Genomic DNA, 15,925 nt, shown 5'->3' with positions numbered 1-15,925 from the left:
TACTAGTATTCTTTCTGCTTGCTCTTTCTGAAAAATACTTAATACACTGCAGCTGCATTAACCTAGAGGATTTAACTACATAAGGTAAAAGAAACTGAATCTATGCAAAAGGAGTTATATCCTTGCCTTCAAGTAAACACTGTGAGAGATACTTTGTATGTTGTGTGACAGTTAATTGTCTTTTCATTCCAACTTGTTATTTTTATTCGTTTAAATTTCCATAATTTGCTTCTTTTCAAGATCACAAATTAAACTCCTGGTTATGAATGAGTTATTTATCTGCTCAGAGGTCATCTGGGTTGGTCTGATCCGGTATGGTTGATGTTTGGCCTTTAAGTAGTATTCTTGTGTCATCAGAATTTTTTAATATATCATTGAACTATTTTGAATATCATTTATGTTGTTAAGAATAGAAAGGACACTATACATCATGGCACGTCATGCCGTATTCCCTGGTTCTGTGTTTGTTTTTATTCCTGTGATGTATAAGGGGTAACAAAAAACTTTCCATTGGCGGGTGTTGCTGCAGCATATATGCAACGTTGTAGGATTCTATTCTTGGTTGCTGAAGGGCAAACATCGGTAGACATACATTGGAGAATACGGGTCGCAATTTGACATAAGATGCCAGTCGAACTGGGAGGCCAGCAACTGCTCTGTAGTCTGATCTCTCTCTGTGCCATTATGATGCCTTCAGTCCCTTAAAAATGCCTTGAAGGGTTGGATGAGGATATGCAGCAGATAGTTACTGACTTCTTCATGCAGCAGATCACAGTGTTTTTTCAAACAGGTACACTACTGGCCATTAAAATTGCTACACCACAAAGATGACATGCTACAGACGCAAAATTTAACTGGCAAGAAGAAGATGCTGTGATATGCAAATGATTAGCTTTTCAGAGCATTCACACAAGGTTGGCGCCAGTGGCAACACCTACAACCGATTTCTCATACACAAACAGCAGTTGACCGGCATTGCCTGGTGAAACGTTGTTGTGATGCCTGTGTAAGGAGGAGAAATGCGTACCACCATGTTTCCGACTTTAATAAAGGTCTGATTGTAGCCTATTGCGAATTCAGTTTATCGTATCGCGACATTGCTGCTCGCATTGGTCCAGATCCAATGACTGTTAGCAGAATATGGAATTGGTGGGTTCAGGAGGGTAATACGGAATGCCGTGCTGGATCCCAACGGCCTCGTATCACTAGCACTCGAGATAAGAGGCATCTTATCCGCATGGCTGTAATGGATCGTGCAGCCACGTCTCGATCTGAGTCAACACATGGGGACATCTGCACGAACAGTTCGACGATGTTTGCAGCAACATGGACTATCAACTCGGAGACCATGGCTGCAATAACCCTTGACGCTGCATCACAGACAGGAGCGCCTACGATGGTGTAATCAACGACAAACCTGGGTGCACGAATGGCAAAACGTCGTCATTTTTTCGAATGAATCCAGGTTCTGTTTACAGCATCATGATGGTCGCATCCGTGTTTGGCGACATCACAGTGAACGCACATTGGAAGCGTGTATTCGTCATCGCCATACTGGCGTATCATCCAGCATGATGGTATGGGGTGCCATTGGTTACACGTCTTAGCCACCTCTTGTTCGCATTGATGGCACTTTGAACAGTGGACGTTACATTTCAGATGTGTTACGATCCGTGGCTCTACCCTTTATTCGATCCCTGCGAAACCCTACATTTCAGTAGGATAACGCATGACCGCATGTTGCAGGTCCTGTACAGGCCTTTCTGGATACAGAAAATGTTCGACTGCTGCCCTGGCCAGCACATTCTCCACATCTCTCACCAATTGAAAACGTCTGGTCAATGGTGGCCGAGCAACTGGCTCGTCAAAATACGCCAGTCACTTCTCTTGATGAACTGTGGTATCGTGTTGAAACTGCATGGGCAGCTGTACCTGTACACGCCATCTAAGCTCTGTTTGACTCAATGCCCAGGTGTATCAAGGCTGTTATTACGGGCAGAGTGGTTGTTCTGGGTACTGATTTCTCGGGATCTATGCACCCAAATTGCGTGAATGTAATCACATGTCAGTTCTAGTATAATATATTTGTCCAATGAATACCCGTTTATCATCTGCATTTCTTCTTGGTGTAGCAATTTTAATGGCCAGTAGTGTATCTTCAAGCTGGTGTGTCAGTGGGGTGATTATCTCAATGCTCACAGCAGTTTTGCTTGATTGGCATACCAATTCTGGACTGTATGACTTTTGAATGGAAATTTTTGATTGCTGCTAATAGTTTGTCAGTTTGACCCTCAGGTGTCTGTTATGGAGACCCATGGAAGAAGGTACTCTTAATACTATATTTTCACATCATATGCAGAATGGCGTGGTCTGTACAACCACAAAATGTTAACAGGATGTTGTTTCTTGTTTGATTAAATTCTTTATTATAGAAGCCTCAGTTTTTTTTCTGCCAGCACAAAACAGTTTTATTGTATTGGACTGTTACAGATAAAACATAACAGGAAGATAGCGGAAAGAGTAATGATTTGGTCAGAGAAAGAAGCTTGTGCCAAAAATGTTACACAGATTGGCACTTCTCAGTGTGGAGCAACAGCTGTCATCAATGTACTGGTAAGTGTATCACATATTGATTTTGGGGACGTTACAGGGAAAAAAATTATTTATTAACGATCTCTCACAATATTTAATCTAATCAAAATCTTCAGTTTGCTGTCAAAATTTTGGATAACTTTTCATCTTTTCTGTTTTTAAATAATGTAATAAAATACCAGTTATCAGCATCTTACATGCACAGTATTTTGGCAATGTGACTCATTCTCTGCATTAGGTGCTACCTGAGACTGCTAGTTGAATGGAACAGGTCCAGTGTTATATGCTTAATGTCTCCCCCCTCCATAATTGGTTCTGGCACTTGATGCAAGACATTGAATCACATCAAAATATTGTGCATGGACAATGCTAATATCCGGTAGAACACTGGACATCTCAAGATGTCAACAGATCACCGAGAAAGCCTGAAGAATTACAATATAATAAAATGTTAGAAATGTGTAAATAATAATTCCATTACATAAAGAGGAGAAATCTCTATCCTATTTATTACTTTGTGTAGATATTTATTTTGAACAGGCACTATTGTAGATGGATGCCTGTAATGTCAAAAAGGTTCAAGTTTCTAGAAACGTGATGAAGTTATGAATGAAGGTGATCTTTCATATTCCTTCTCCGACTTGTGTCTGTTGGCTAATGTAAATGTCCAGTTTAGATGACTAAGATTACACATTGTTTCTGGCATACAATGAGATGACATGAGTCATGGGATACCTCGTAATATCATGTTGAACCTTCTTTAGCCCAATGTAGTGCAGCAACTTGATGTGGTATGGACTCAACAAGTCGCTGGAAGTCCCCTGCAGAAATATTGAGTCTTGCTGTGTCTATAACTGTCCAGTGCAGGACTTTTTGCACAAACTGACCTCTTGAGTATGCCCATTGGCTTGAATTGACCAAAATTTTGCAGCACTGTGCTAACAGAAATGTTCATCGAATGTTCCACATTAATTTCTGCGGTTATTTCACACAGTGTTGCATGTCTGTTAGCACTGAGAACTCTACACAAATGCTGCTGCTCTCAGTCATTAATTGAAGGCTGTCGGCAATTTCATTGTCTGTGGTGAGAGGTAATGCCTGAAATTTGGTATCCTCAGCACACTCTTGACCTTGAGGATCTAAAAGTACTGAATTCCCTAATGATCTCCAAAATGGAATATCTATTGCATCTAGCTCCATCTACTGTTCTGCACTCAAAGTCTGTAATCCCTGTCATGTGGCAATAATCATGTCGGAGACCTCTTCACATGAATCACCTGAGTACAAATGACAGCTTTGCCAATGTGTGCACAATACTACCCCCATGTGTATGTGTGCATTTCGCTGCCCCATGACTTTGTCCACCTCAGTGTAATGTTTATGTTATGAAAATTAGTAAACTATTCTTGATGGGAAGTTTGAAAAGGGTTCAAAAAATAATTTGCTCTTAAGATGGATGATTCATTATTAATAATTTCTTATGCCCTTATTCCACAAAATATTGCTGAGATATATGGAATTTGATATAGGAACAATGACAGGTTTTGATGGTTAGTAATTTTATACTTAATAATACCAATTATGAAAAAAAGTCCAAAAACAGTATTCATATCACTTTATCTTGGGTTGACTGTCATGAGGTTCCTGCTACTGAATATCCGCATTGTCACATGTTGATAAATTGACTTTTTAATTATAAATTACTATGCCTTGCATATTGTCAAATTTTACTTCAGTATATAGTGCTAGTTTAGAAATAAGGTACAGGTCTTTGATTAGTGCATTTTTTGGATAACTGCAGCGTATATATGGTTTCTGGAAATTGCAGCATGAGTGAAGAAGAGTGCTCCTTATATGCTCCTGATATGAATCTCTCAATAGATTCAAAGTAGGATTTGAGTTATGAATTGTTATAATTACTGAACAGTGCATGAATAACAAAACAATTCCAAATACTTTATTTCTGTGTGTAATTGTAAGCCAAATGTCATCTATGTTTCATTTAGTTATTCATCATTCTACCAAGTAATTCATTAATTGTAGAATATATGCCCTGTAGTTTCAAGTTTCATCACTCATTCTCATTGTGCAGTTTCTCTCCAGAATACCTTTTCTTTACTAGTGAAATTTATCCATGATGATCATTATTGAACAAAGCTTTGCTGTTAATCATATACCTCTTGAAACTTTTTCTCTTTAACTGCTAAGAAAGAAAGAAAGAAAGACAGAGGAATATATGTTGAAATATGATTTGGGTATCTGCAGAATGAGTTATATCAATACATGTCTGTGTTGAAAAGATACAAGAGAGGAATGAAACACAGCACATTAAATTATTGCTTTTGTCATAACTGTACCAAATTCATCTACTATTATAGTCTGATCAGAATTGTTGTAGGATTAACACTTTGAACTGGAGTATGTAGAGGCTCAGAGCAGAGTTACCAACTCCTGCATGGAACAGATGTGTAATTTTACATTTCATTCAGCTTGCTCATATTCGCAAGCTATTCGATTTCTTTGTGGCAAAAACTTTTTAAGACAGTATATGGAAAGTTTACAAAAATGCATTTCCCAGTGTCTTTCTCAAATTTTCAACGTGCAACAAACTTTTTTGTTGTTGGATTTAAGTGAACACATTATCAGAATGAAATCTTAAAAACACATTATATTTTCACCTACTTCAATCTGGCACACTGTCAAAGATCTATTAACATGGGATAATTTGAGTTGAATGTGATACGTGGTACTGCACTTGCCCATTTGGTTTCAAGGAGAGAAACAAGCATTAGGTTTATAATTAATTTGTTATTACGTGTTATAAAACTGTCTGCTTATTTCTGACATAAAAAAAATCATGCCTATTAATTGAGGTGAGAAAACTTACCTGTTTCGAAGAGAGAGTACACTACTTCAGCACTGCAAAAATTATAATGTAATCGGAGGTATTGTGTTTGTATAATTATTACTGAGTTCCTAAAATGAATTGCATTTGGACTCAGCTGCTGATAACAGCCTTATTATTAACAATGAAGAATATGAAAATATATTTTGCTATGAAGGTACTTCAACTGCACTGACCAAACATTCAGTTGAATCCAACTGTGCATCTTATTTGTGATGACATAGGGAAATCTCTACTGGCATTACTCTTGTCGCTATTGCATGGGCTTGAAATTAGACTGTCACTGCCATTATTTAATGACAATTCATTTCTGATAGTAAAATTAGCTTCCTAACAGCTTTGTTGCTGAGTGCATTGACAGCAGCTCTTTTTTTAATTAAGGTAAAATTTAATTGGGGTCCATATCAACGCTGTTGGGTTGAAATGGCAGTGGCAGTTTGACAGACCAGTGACAGTGTGCCCACACATTTTTGTCAGCTCATCGATTTTGTACCTGAGTAATCATAGTTTGTGGATAGATATTAGTTCCATTTGCTCCATCTTTCTAAGAGTATCAGTTAGTTCAAAATTTCAGCATGGAAGCCAATCCCCTACCTCCTTCTTTTGCTTTGCCATGGTCGTCAGCAACAACAGAGTAGTTGGCAGTATTATCAAGAACAGTTGTTGACAGTGTAGGCATATAATGTTTAAACCATTTCCCTTGACTGACTTCATATGACATGTTTTGGGTAAGAAAGCGACATTGAAATTACTGTTGCTTCAGCTACAGCTCTCATGAGATTGACTGAGTGCATGCCGTGTCTTCCTGGTAAGCCTTACTCTACTACTTCCTTTGTAGCTGTCAATCCTAAAGTAATTTTGAGCAGGTTATAGTATTGTTCCTGTGGATGTTGATGTCACCAATGTAATCGCTGTTGTCTGCACTATTACTGCACAGTTTTTACAGTGGAAGTCTTTGCTTATCAGAAATGAAGTTAGTCAGGTACTGGCCTCCAAGGCACATGTTTCAAGAACTACTTTTTTTCTTTTCTTCCAAATTTTACCATTTTTTCATGTCTGTTTCCATAACTTTGTAGTTTCCTATCTTATATGCAACCATTTTCTTCCTCAAACATATTATAGCATAATCAGGAAAAGGTGTGTGTTGTAACCAGCAAAACTTTCCTTCAGAATTCACCGACAAAAGTCAGTGGGATATCGCAAAGTCACCACTGTCAAAGTATCAGTCCAAATAACATTGGTTTAAAGTACAGTTCAGCGAAACTAGTTTATTTGTTTAACCTCGTCTGATTAGTGCCATCAGACCCTATCTTAAATCAGACTAGGGTTTCACGTACACAGTGACTTTTTTACATCATAATTTCCTAAGAAATAGCAATTTTAATATGACAAATAGTGATACAGTGATTTGAGTGTGAAGTGGCGATGATGATGATAATAATAATAATAATAATAATAATTACAGTGGCAGATATAAAATGAATTTATAGGTGTACAGAATAGATGTTTCCTGATACAGTGACCTCTGGCGAGAGAAAATTTAAGGAGACCGCAGCAACTAAGAATACTGGGGAAAGAGGAAGATATGATAGGGTAGAAGGATGTTCAAGGACAGCAAGTGCATATAGGGACAACTGTAATTCATATTATTGCTTTAGTAGAAATGTCATTAACTGTCTGCAGAAGCTGGAGATTTTATTCAGTTCTCCAATATAATGTGGGAGGTTATTTCAGAGTTGGGTTCCTGTTATGGAGAAGGACTTTGAGACAGTGGCTGAACAATGGAGTGATACAGAAAGGATTATGCTCTGATGGGAGCAGTTGTTTGTGCTAAGTTGTTCAGGTAAGAGCATTAATGTTGTGGAGAGATACTAGGGACAGTGTTTGTTGATAAGGCAGTAGAGAAGACAGAGGGCATAGAAGTCTCTGCACCCGTCTGCACACAGCCAGGATAGCTGTGCATATGGTGGTAAAATATGATAAAAGAGCCGAACATCACAGGTATAATGAATACAGCCATTCATAACCAGTTCCAGGTGCTATGAGCTTTCCTGAGAAAGACCTTGCAGAATAACATTGTTGTAATCAATAATTGGAAGTATAAGGGTATGTACAAGTTTCTTTTTGGGTCAAGATGGAATAGCGTTTCATATTTTTGTAAGGCATGGAGAGATGCTGATGCCATCTTGCACATGCAGTTACGTGCTCAGTCCAGTGTAGATTTTCATCTTCTCTTAGACTTTTTGCCAAAGGAGGGAAGTTGGTATTTGTCCCATTCAGGGTTAAAGATGGTAGGGATTCCTGATATTTTGGGCTAATGAACCTAGAATGACCAACCAGTGGCACTTGGGTTTTGGATCCGTAGAGCTGTAACCCTGTATCCTACACCTATTTTGATATTGCACATAGGTCAGTATTGAGATTCTTGATAACTGTCTTCAGATTTGTTGGTCTTGCACTTAGATGCATCATACATGTGGTATTTGCAGTAGGACAAAACTGATGACACATCATTTATGCTTAATGAAAAAAGTGTGTAGGACCCCAATACTGAATTCTGGGGGATACTTGATACTGCCTTCCTTCATTATGACTTTATATTGTCAGACATGATGCATTGCTGGTGAGATGTCAGGTATGAGCAAAACCTTTGCACTGCATTTGGTGAGAAATTTATGCTGCCAAGTTTGGCAAGCAAAATGTTGAAATTAACAGTGTCAAAGGCTTTATTGGTGTCTAAGAGGCATCCACGGCAAGTTTCACCTCATCTGTTACCTATATTAAGGCAGATGTTGTGTTGCAGTGTATATGGGAACCTGATTGATACTTGTTTAATAGGTTGTTTGTAGTTAGCCAGTTTGTTAGCTGTTCTAAGGCCTTGGACAGTGCAAGAAGAATGGTGGCTGCTCATGTGTACACAGTCAGTTGGTTTTCATGCTTACTTAGAATACTAGACATTAGTTGCAGAACAGCTGATAAATGTCAGGACTGTTTTTGCTGTGCCCCACCCTTAATTGTATAGTAAATATCTATCACAGGACTCCAGTAAGAGGTGGTGAGTATATTTTTGCATCTGGGTCATCCATAGGGGAAAGATTTATAGGTGCTGGACTGAAAGCAGGAGAGGCATAGGGATAGCCTTGAATATTTTGTAGTTTCAGTAGGCAGTGAAGTACTACTTGTTTGGGAGGGTGGAATTTTATGTAGGACAACTCTCACCTAGGGACATTGACAGTTCTGAATTTAGCGTAGACCACACTAAAATAGAATTCTTTATAGTAGGTCAAAAGGAGGAGGTGTACTTGGGACAGGCCAGGAGATGTGGGAAGATAGATTACGTCATGGTCACACAGAGTCCAAAATCAGAGATTTGAATAAAAGGCATACCCAGGAGAAGATATGGACTCAGATCACAGTTTCATGTTGATGAAGAGTAGGCGGAAGTTTAAGAGACTAGCCAGTGAAAATCAGTGTGCAAATAAGTTGAATATGGGAATACTAAGAAATGAAGAGATAAACTCAAAGTTTTCAGAGGGTATAGATATTGCGATAATGAGTGGCTAAGTAGGCAGTCATCTGAAGAGGAGTGGACAACTGTAAAAAGAGCAATCACAGGTGTTGGAAAGGAAAACAAGAATGAAGCACTCAGATTAAAAAGCCCCTACTGTTCAAGCTATACATCGAAAAATCGATGACAGAAATGTTTAAAAGTTGGATTAAAATTCAGGGTGCTAGAAAATCAATGATAAGATTCGCTAATGACATTTCTATCGTCAATGAAAGTGAAGAAGAATTGTAGGATGTTCTGAATGGAGTGAACAGTTTAATGAGTGCAGAATATGGATACAGAGTAAATCGAAGAAAGACAAAAGTAGTGAGAAGTAGCAGAAACAGCAATAGCGAGAAACTTAACAAAAGAATTGTGGATCATAAAGTAGATGAAGCTAAGGAATTCCGATACCTAGGCACCAAACTAACCTGTAATGGATGGAGCAAGGAGGGCATAAAAACAGTCCAGCACTGGCAAAAAGAGCTTTCCTGGTTAAGAGAATTCTAATAGTATCAAAAATAGGCCTTAATTCGGAGAAGAAATCTCTGAGGATGTACGTTTGGAGCACACCATTGTTTGGTAATGAAACTTGGACAGTGGAAAAACTGACACAGAAGAGAATTGAAGCATTTGAGATGTCGTATTACAGAAGAATGTTGAAAATTAGGAGGATTGATAAGGTAAGGAATCAGGAGGTTCTCTGCAGAGTCAGCGAGGAAAGGAATATATGGGGGGAAAAAACTGATAAGTAGAAGGGACATCTGCTAAGACATCAGGGAATAACATCTGTGGTATTAGAGGGCAATGTAGAGGATAAAAACTGTTGAAGAAGATAGAGATTGGAGACATTCAGTAAAATATTGAGGATGTAGGCTGCAAGTGTTACTCTGAAATGAAAAAGTTGGCACAGGAGAGGAATTCGTGATGAGCTGCTTCAAACCATTCAGAAGCTTGATGACAAAAAAATTCTTCTTCAGGAACTGTTTTCTTGCCATCACCAATACACATTTTGTATTGCCTCTAGTTCTGCCGTCATTTGTTATTTTATTAAAAGACATCTTCTATACACCATGAGCTGCACTAGATATGTTTTATTTTTCTAAACCGGTTTTCAGGCTTATAACCTATCCTCAGTGGTATTTGATACAGAGGAACAAACAACTGTATGTGCATCGATATCTGCAAAATGATAACTGTGCATATGAGCCACTGAGAATGCACGTGGTCTCAGTTAAAAAAAAAAAAAAAAAAAAAAAAAAAAAAAAAAAAAAAAAAAGTTTTTGAGCTATACCACTCAGTTTACTCGCAATGCACAGAAATTTGTTGTGGAGAAGTGGTGTAACGATAACTCCCACCGGAACCACTTGAGAGCTCCAAATGCATTCTTCCTCTCACGCCAGAGTGTAGGGTGTTCACGGGAATAGTGGTATAAGTCAGGCGGCAAGGCCATGTGGCCTTGTTGTTTTGTGTTGTTTTGCATGTTTATTTATTTATGCTCTAAAATCAAAAAGGCATTGTAACAGTGCTAGTAAGTATTAGCATTGTTTTCTTTCTTTAGATTTGTAATATCCCAAGTGTTATTAAAGCAGAAATTGTCTTTGTAGGGGGAGTTTGTACTTCATGTTCAAGTCTAGATTAAAGCCTACACAAATCAAGCAGTGATGTTCACATTAAATACATGATCCATAAAACGCATCCCTCTCAACTATGCTATGTGACACTCCGAGCCAAAAAGGGAAGACATGATGACACTTCTCTTGTACATCCCTCTGGTGCACTATGCTTTCTTCAACCAACTGACAACTGCAAGTTTGGCTAAGGAATCTGGACTTGTACGTGTTGACCCTTTGGCAGAGGAAGATGATGTGACGGTGGAATCGAGTAAATAGACATGCTCCATTATGAAGCTCGACAAGAATTACATTTTAAGAAATTTTGACATTTAGAAACAACAGTTTATTTATAATCCATAGATGAACGCACTGCTGAACTGTTGAATGGACTCAGTAGGTAAAATTCTAGTAATCAACAACAATATTGCAATTATTTTAACTCAATTTGTGTGAGAAAAGTGCATAATGTTAGCAATAAGTGCAGACTCACATTTACTGTATCACATTACGTTTATGTTTTATAAATAAACTGCAATTATGGGGATTAAAAGGCAGCATATTTCTTCTCAGGTATTCAACTTCACCAATATGTTTATAAGAAGAGTAATTTATACCACTTTACCTTTCACTATGAATAAATTTCTGTGAGGAAAATTGGTACTCCAACTTTTATGGACTATAAAAAGGAATTTAAGGTACAAATAACTAAAATGTCTGTAGTAAACATAATTGTAATATTTCATTTGTAAATTTCATCAAAATAGTCAAGAAGTATTTTAAAGCATGTATTTACACTAAACAAAATGCAAACCCTTTCATTTCTCAGAAGTGGAAAAAATTGAGTTATACCACTTTTTCTCTCAGCAGCTTATATATAGCAGTTGGCCTAATATAAGTCTTCTTACATTATGTGCTTCTATAGCAATGACGTGCTTGCCATTTAATATGGCAGGACTTGAAGTATGTCCTATAACATAGTACACAGTTTGTCTTGTACATTACTACTATCAAATTTTAGGCAGTGGCTGTGACCCAAAACTACCCAATTATGAAATTATACACAAAAAACAGGAAGAACATAGTTAGAGCAGAAATCAGATTACATCAGAAAAAGGAAGCAAGTAGAAAAAGATACGTTTATAACCTTACCATACTGGGGCCACATTTCTGACAAAAACTAGTCATTTGTTTTGAGAAACTAACCTCAAAATCGGCTTCACAACAGAGAGAAATGTAAAACCACATCTTATACACAATGTCAATAAGAGGCAAATATGTATTATATCAGGGGTGTATAAAGTAACATGTAATGATAGTGATAAATTTTATGTTGGGCAAACAGGGAGAAACTTCAAAACAAGATTTAGAGAACATACTAATGTTAGTGAAGCCAATCCCTGAGCATTCAGTAAGGGAATATTCTGCTAATGATGTTAACAAAAACATCACTATTCTCCACAAAACGGAAACAGCCAGATTTGTGGAGAAGAAGAAATTGAAATGTACAGACATATGACAAACAACCAGACAACATACTTAATGAACAAGCAGAGTTACGGAATAAGATGTGTATACAAAATTTCAACAGTGTTTTAACTGAATAATTTTGTTTTGGATTCTACATCCAGGTTGTAAACATTGTCTGATTTGATATCATATGTTGGATTACCTTGCAATCTTATACCTTTTGTATATTCTACCTTCACATGCCAATTGTCAAAAATTGTAATTCACAGAATTATATGAATGCATATCCCAAAATATATTAATATGATCTTATAAATAACAAAAAATAGGTAATATAGACTCCCTGACCTGTCAGTACCATGTTTACTCTATATGATGGCTATGTCAGACGTTAACAAGAATTGTCACTGCCTGAAACTTGACAGTAATGATTTAAATGATGAACTATGTACTATATTGTAGGAAATATTTTAGATTCTGTCATATTAACTGACAAGCATGTCATTGCTGCAGAAGTGCATAATGTAGGTGGAATTATATTACTGCTATATGTGTACAGTTATCATTTTGCAGAAATCTTTGCATATGCAGTTGTTTGTTCCTCTGTACCAGATGCCACTGAAATTAGGTTAAAAACCTGAAAAACGGTTTTGGAAAGAAAAACATTTCTAGTGCAGCTCATGATGTATAGAAGATGTCTTTTAATTAATATCTGAAAGCTGCAGAGCTCCAAGCGTTCAAGATTTGTTGTTTTACTGCCCAAACATAAAAACTCTTGTACCACCTTTAGTGTATCATTTACTAATCTAATTTCCTCAGCATCACATGACTTAATTCAACTACATTCATTACCTTTGTATTGCTTTTGTTGATGTTCATCTTATAACCTCCTTTCAAGACACTGTCCATTTCATTCAATTGTTCTTCCAAGCCTTTGCTGTCACCAACAGAATTGCAATGTCATTGGGAAATCTCAAAGTTTTTATATCTTCTCCCTAAACTTTAATTCTGTCTCCAAATTTTTCCTTAGCTTCACTTATTGCTTATAAAATATACAGAGTGAATAAAATCAGGTATAGGCTACAACTCTAACTCACTTCCGTCTCAACCACTGCTTCTTGTTCAAGCCCTTCGACTCCTATAAATGTTACTTGGTTTGTGTACAAGTTGTATATAACCTTTTGCTTCCTGTATTTGACACCTATTACCTTCAGAATTACAAAGAGAGTATTCACATCAACTTTGCTAAAAGCTTTCTCTAAGTCGACAAATGCTACACAAAATAGGTTTGTCTTTCTTTAACTTGTCTCCTAAGAGAAGCCATTGGGTCAGTATTGCTTTGCCTGTTTCTACCTTTTTCCAGAACCCAAACTGATATTCTCCAAGGTATGCTTCTATCAGTGTTCCCATTCTTCTGTAGATAATTTATGTCAATATTTTGCAACCATGACTTATAAAACTCATAGTTCGGTAATATTCATACGTCAGCACCTGCATTCTCTGGGATTGGAATTACCACATTCACCTGGAAGTCTGAGGGTATTTCACCTGCCAGATACATCTTTCACACCAGCTGTAATACTTTTATCATGGCAGGCTCTCCCATTGATGTCAATAGTTCTGGGGGTATTTGTCTGCTCCAGGGTCCTTTTTCGGCTTTGAGTGCTCTGTCAAATTCTTCTTACTGTATATTTCCCATCTCACCCTCATCTACTACCTCTTCCCTTTCTATAATGTTGCCTTCAGATTCATTTCCCTTACATAATCTTTCTTCTAGATACTTGTTCCATCTTTCCCTTCTTTGCGTAGAACTGGTTTTCCATCTGAGACCTTGATATTCATAGAGCTGCTTCTCTTTTCTTCAAAGGCCACTTTAATTATCCTAGAGGTGATATCTATCTTTCCCATAGTTATTCCTAGTTCGGTAGCCTTGCATTTGTTCTCTAGCCAATCCTGCTTAACCATAGTGCACCTTCTGCAGATCCTATCTTATAGAGTCTGTATTCCCTTGTATTGCCTGGTTCATTTGCTGAATTTTTATGTTTTCTCTGTTCATCAGTTAACTTCAGTAACCCCTGTGATATACCACGATTTCTATTAAGTGTTGTCTATTTACCTGTTTGATCCTCTGCTGCCTTCACAATTTCATCTCTCAAAGCTATCCATTTGTCTTTTATTGCATTCCTTTCTTCTCTTGCAGTCATTTGTTGCCTAGTGCTCCCTCTAAAACGACCTGGTTCTTCCAGCTTATCCAGGTCCCATCTTCTTATACTTCTATTTTTTTTTCCAAATTCATCAGTTTTTATCTGCAGTTCACAACCAATAAATTGTGGTAAGAGCCCACATTTGAACTTGGAAGTGTCTTACAGTCTAAAATCTGGTATTTAAATCTCTGTCTTACCATTAGATAATCAGTCAGAAACATACCTGTGTCTCCCCACACATACAACCTTCTTTCATGATTCTTAAACCAAGTGTTAGTGATGATTAAATTACATTTTGTGCAGAATCTTACCAAGGAGCTTCCTCTTTCATTCCTTTCTCCCAGTCTGTATTTTCATACTATTTGTCCTTCTCCTCCTCTGACTATACATCAAATTAATCTTATTAGTATTGACTTTGAGACCTATTTTTAGACTTCCTCTATTACTCTTTTGTGGGGTAGTTGTCTGTCTTGATCGTACAATAATTTTATTTAATTACTGGTTTTGTCTCTCTCTCCAAGACTCGTCTTCACATGAAAAAGGTCACTGCAAAATACTTTTTGTTCAAGAAGTTTAGTACATTGAGATACATGCAAGTACTCAATGATGCTCTATTAAATAAAAATTGTAATTGCCAAAACTACAGTGTTATATCAGCAAACCAAAGAAAGTTTAGAAATGTTTTAGGAATGACCCAAGTGATCTTATAAATTCATTCACTGCTTACAGAGTTTAAGAATAATACAATATAACCATGGTTAACATAAGAATCCCCATAAGGTCATTTGCAGAAGACGACGTTGCATACACGGAAGTCAGAATACCATAAAATTGTTGGGAAATTCTAATAAAGACCTTCAGAGAATCGACACTTGTTTTCAGGATTTCCAGCTGACTGCCAACATAAATAAATGTAAAGTATTACACGTATAAAGGTGGGAAACATATTATTGTTTGATTACAGTGTTTTGGTCACTGGAAATAACAAATGTCATAAAATATCAGGAATAAACATTTGGAATAGCGTAACATCCACATGAAATTAGTTACAGGTAAAGCAAATTCTGGACTGATATCCTAAGGAAATTCACACACAGAAGCGGGAGCTTCCAAAACACTTGCTTAACCAGTTCTTGAGAATTGCTTGTCTTCCTGAGATCCTTACTGGATGTGAAAAATAGAAAAAATTCAAAGGCGAAAGGTATGCTTAATCACAGGTTCATTTTAGAAGCACAGCAGTGTCACAAATATGCTCATCCAACTCTGGTATTAGATGTTACACAGGGACGTATTGTGAGTCACAGAGATTTGCTGTTAACGTTCTCTGAGAGTACATTTTGATAAGTCTCAGGCAATATATTTCCACTAATGTACATCTCGTGATATTATCAGGACTGGAAAATTGGAGGATATAAGGAGAATAACTGACCATTGTCCATCCCATACTCCATTCAAATTTGGAAGAAGAAACAGAAATACATTCCCCCAGCAGTCTGTATAGCGCTTGTGAAGTATAGATGTTGATGTAAAATGGTAATTCATACTCATTGCTTCATTCGTATTTTGCACGTGGTCCGCTCTGTGGTATTCACTT

The 15,925-nt window shown here is 37.1% G+C and overlaps 1 protein-coding gene across 1 annotated transcript in view; it reads left to right on the top strand.

The window, feature by feature from the left end:
• Positions 1-15,925, top strand: part of LOC126262884 (uncharacterized) — an 83,643-nt gene that overhangs the window by 16,138 nt on the left and 51,580 nt on the right. The window contains exon 2 of the mRNA XM_049959760.1: positions 2,491-2,613. Coding sequence (XP_049815717.1) covers positions 2,491-2,613 — 123 coding nt within the window. The remainder of the gene's footprint in view (positions 1-2,490; positions 2,614-15,925) is intronic.

The sequence above is a fragment of the Schistocerca nitens genome, chromosome 6 (genome assembly GCF_023898315.1).
Source record: "Schistocerca nitens isolate TAMUIC-IGC-003100 chromosome 6, iqSchNite1.1, whole genome shotgun sequence".
Classification (NCBI taxonomy): domain Eukaryota; kingdom Metazoa; phylum Arthropoda; class Insecta; order Orthoptera; family Acrididae; genus Schistocerca; species Schistocerca nitens.
Note: the sequence above shows the minus strand (reverse complement) of the source record. Positions and strands in the feature narration are given on the sequence as shown.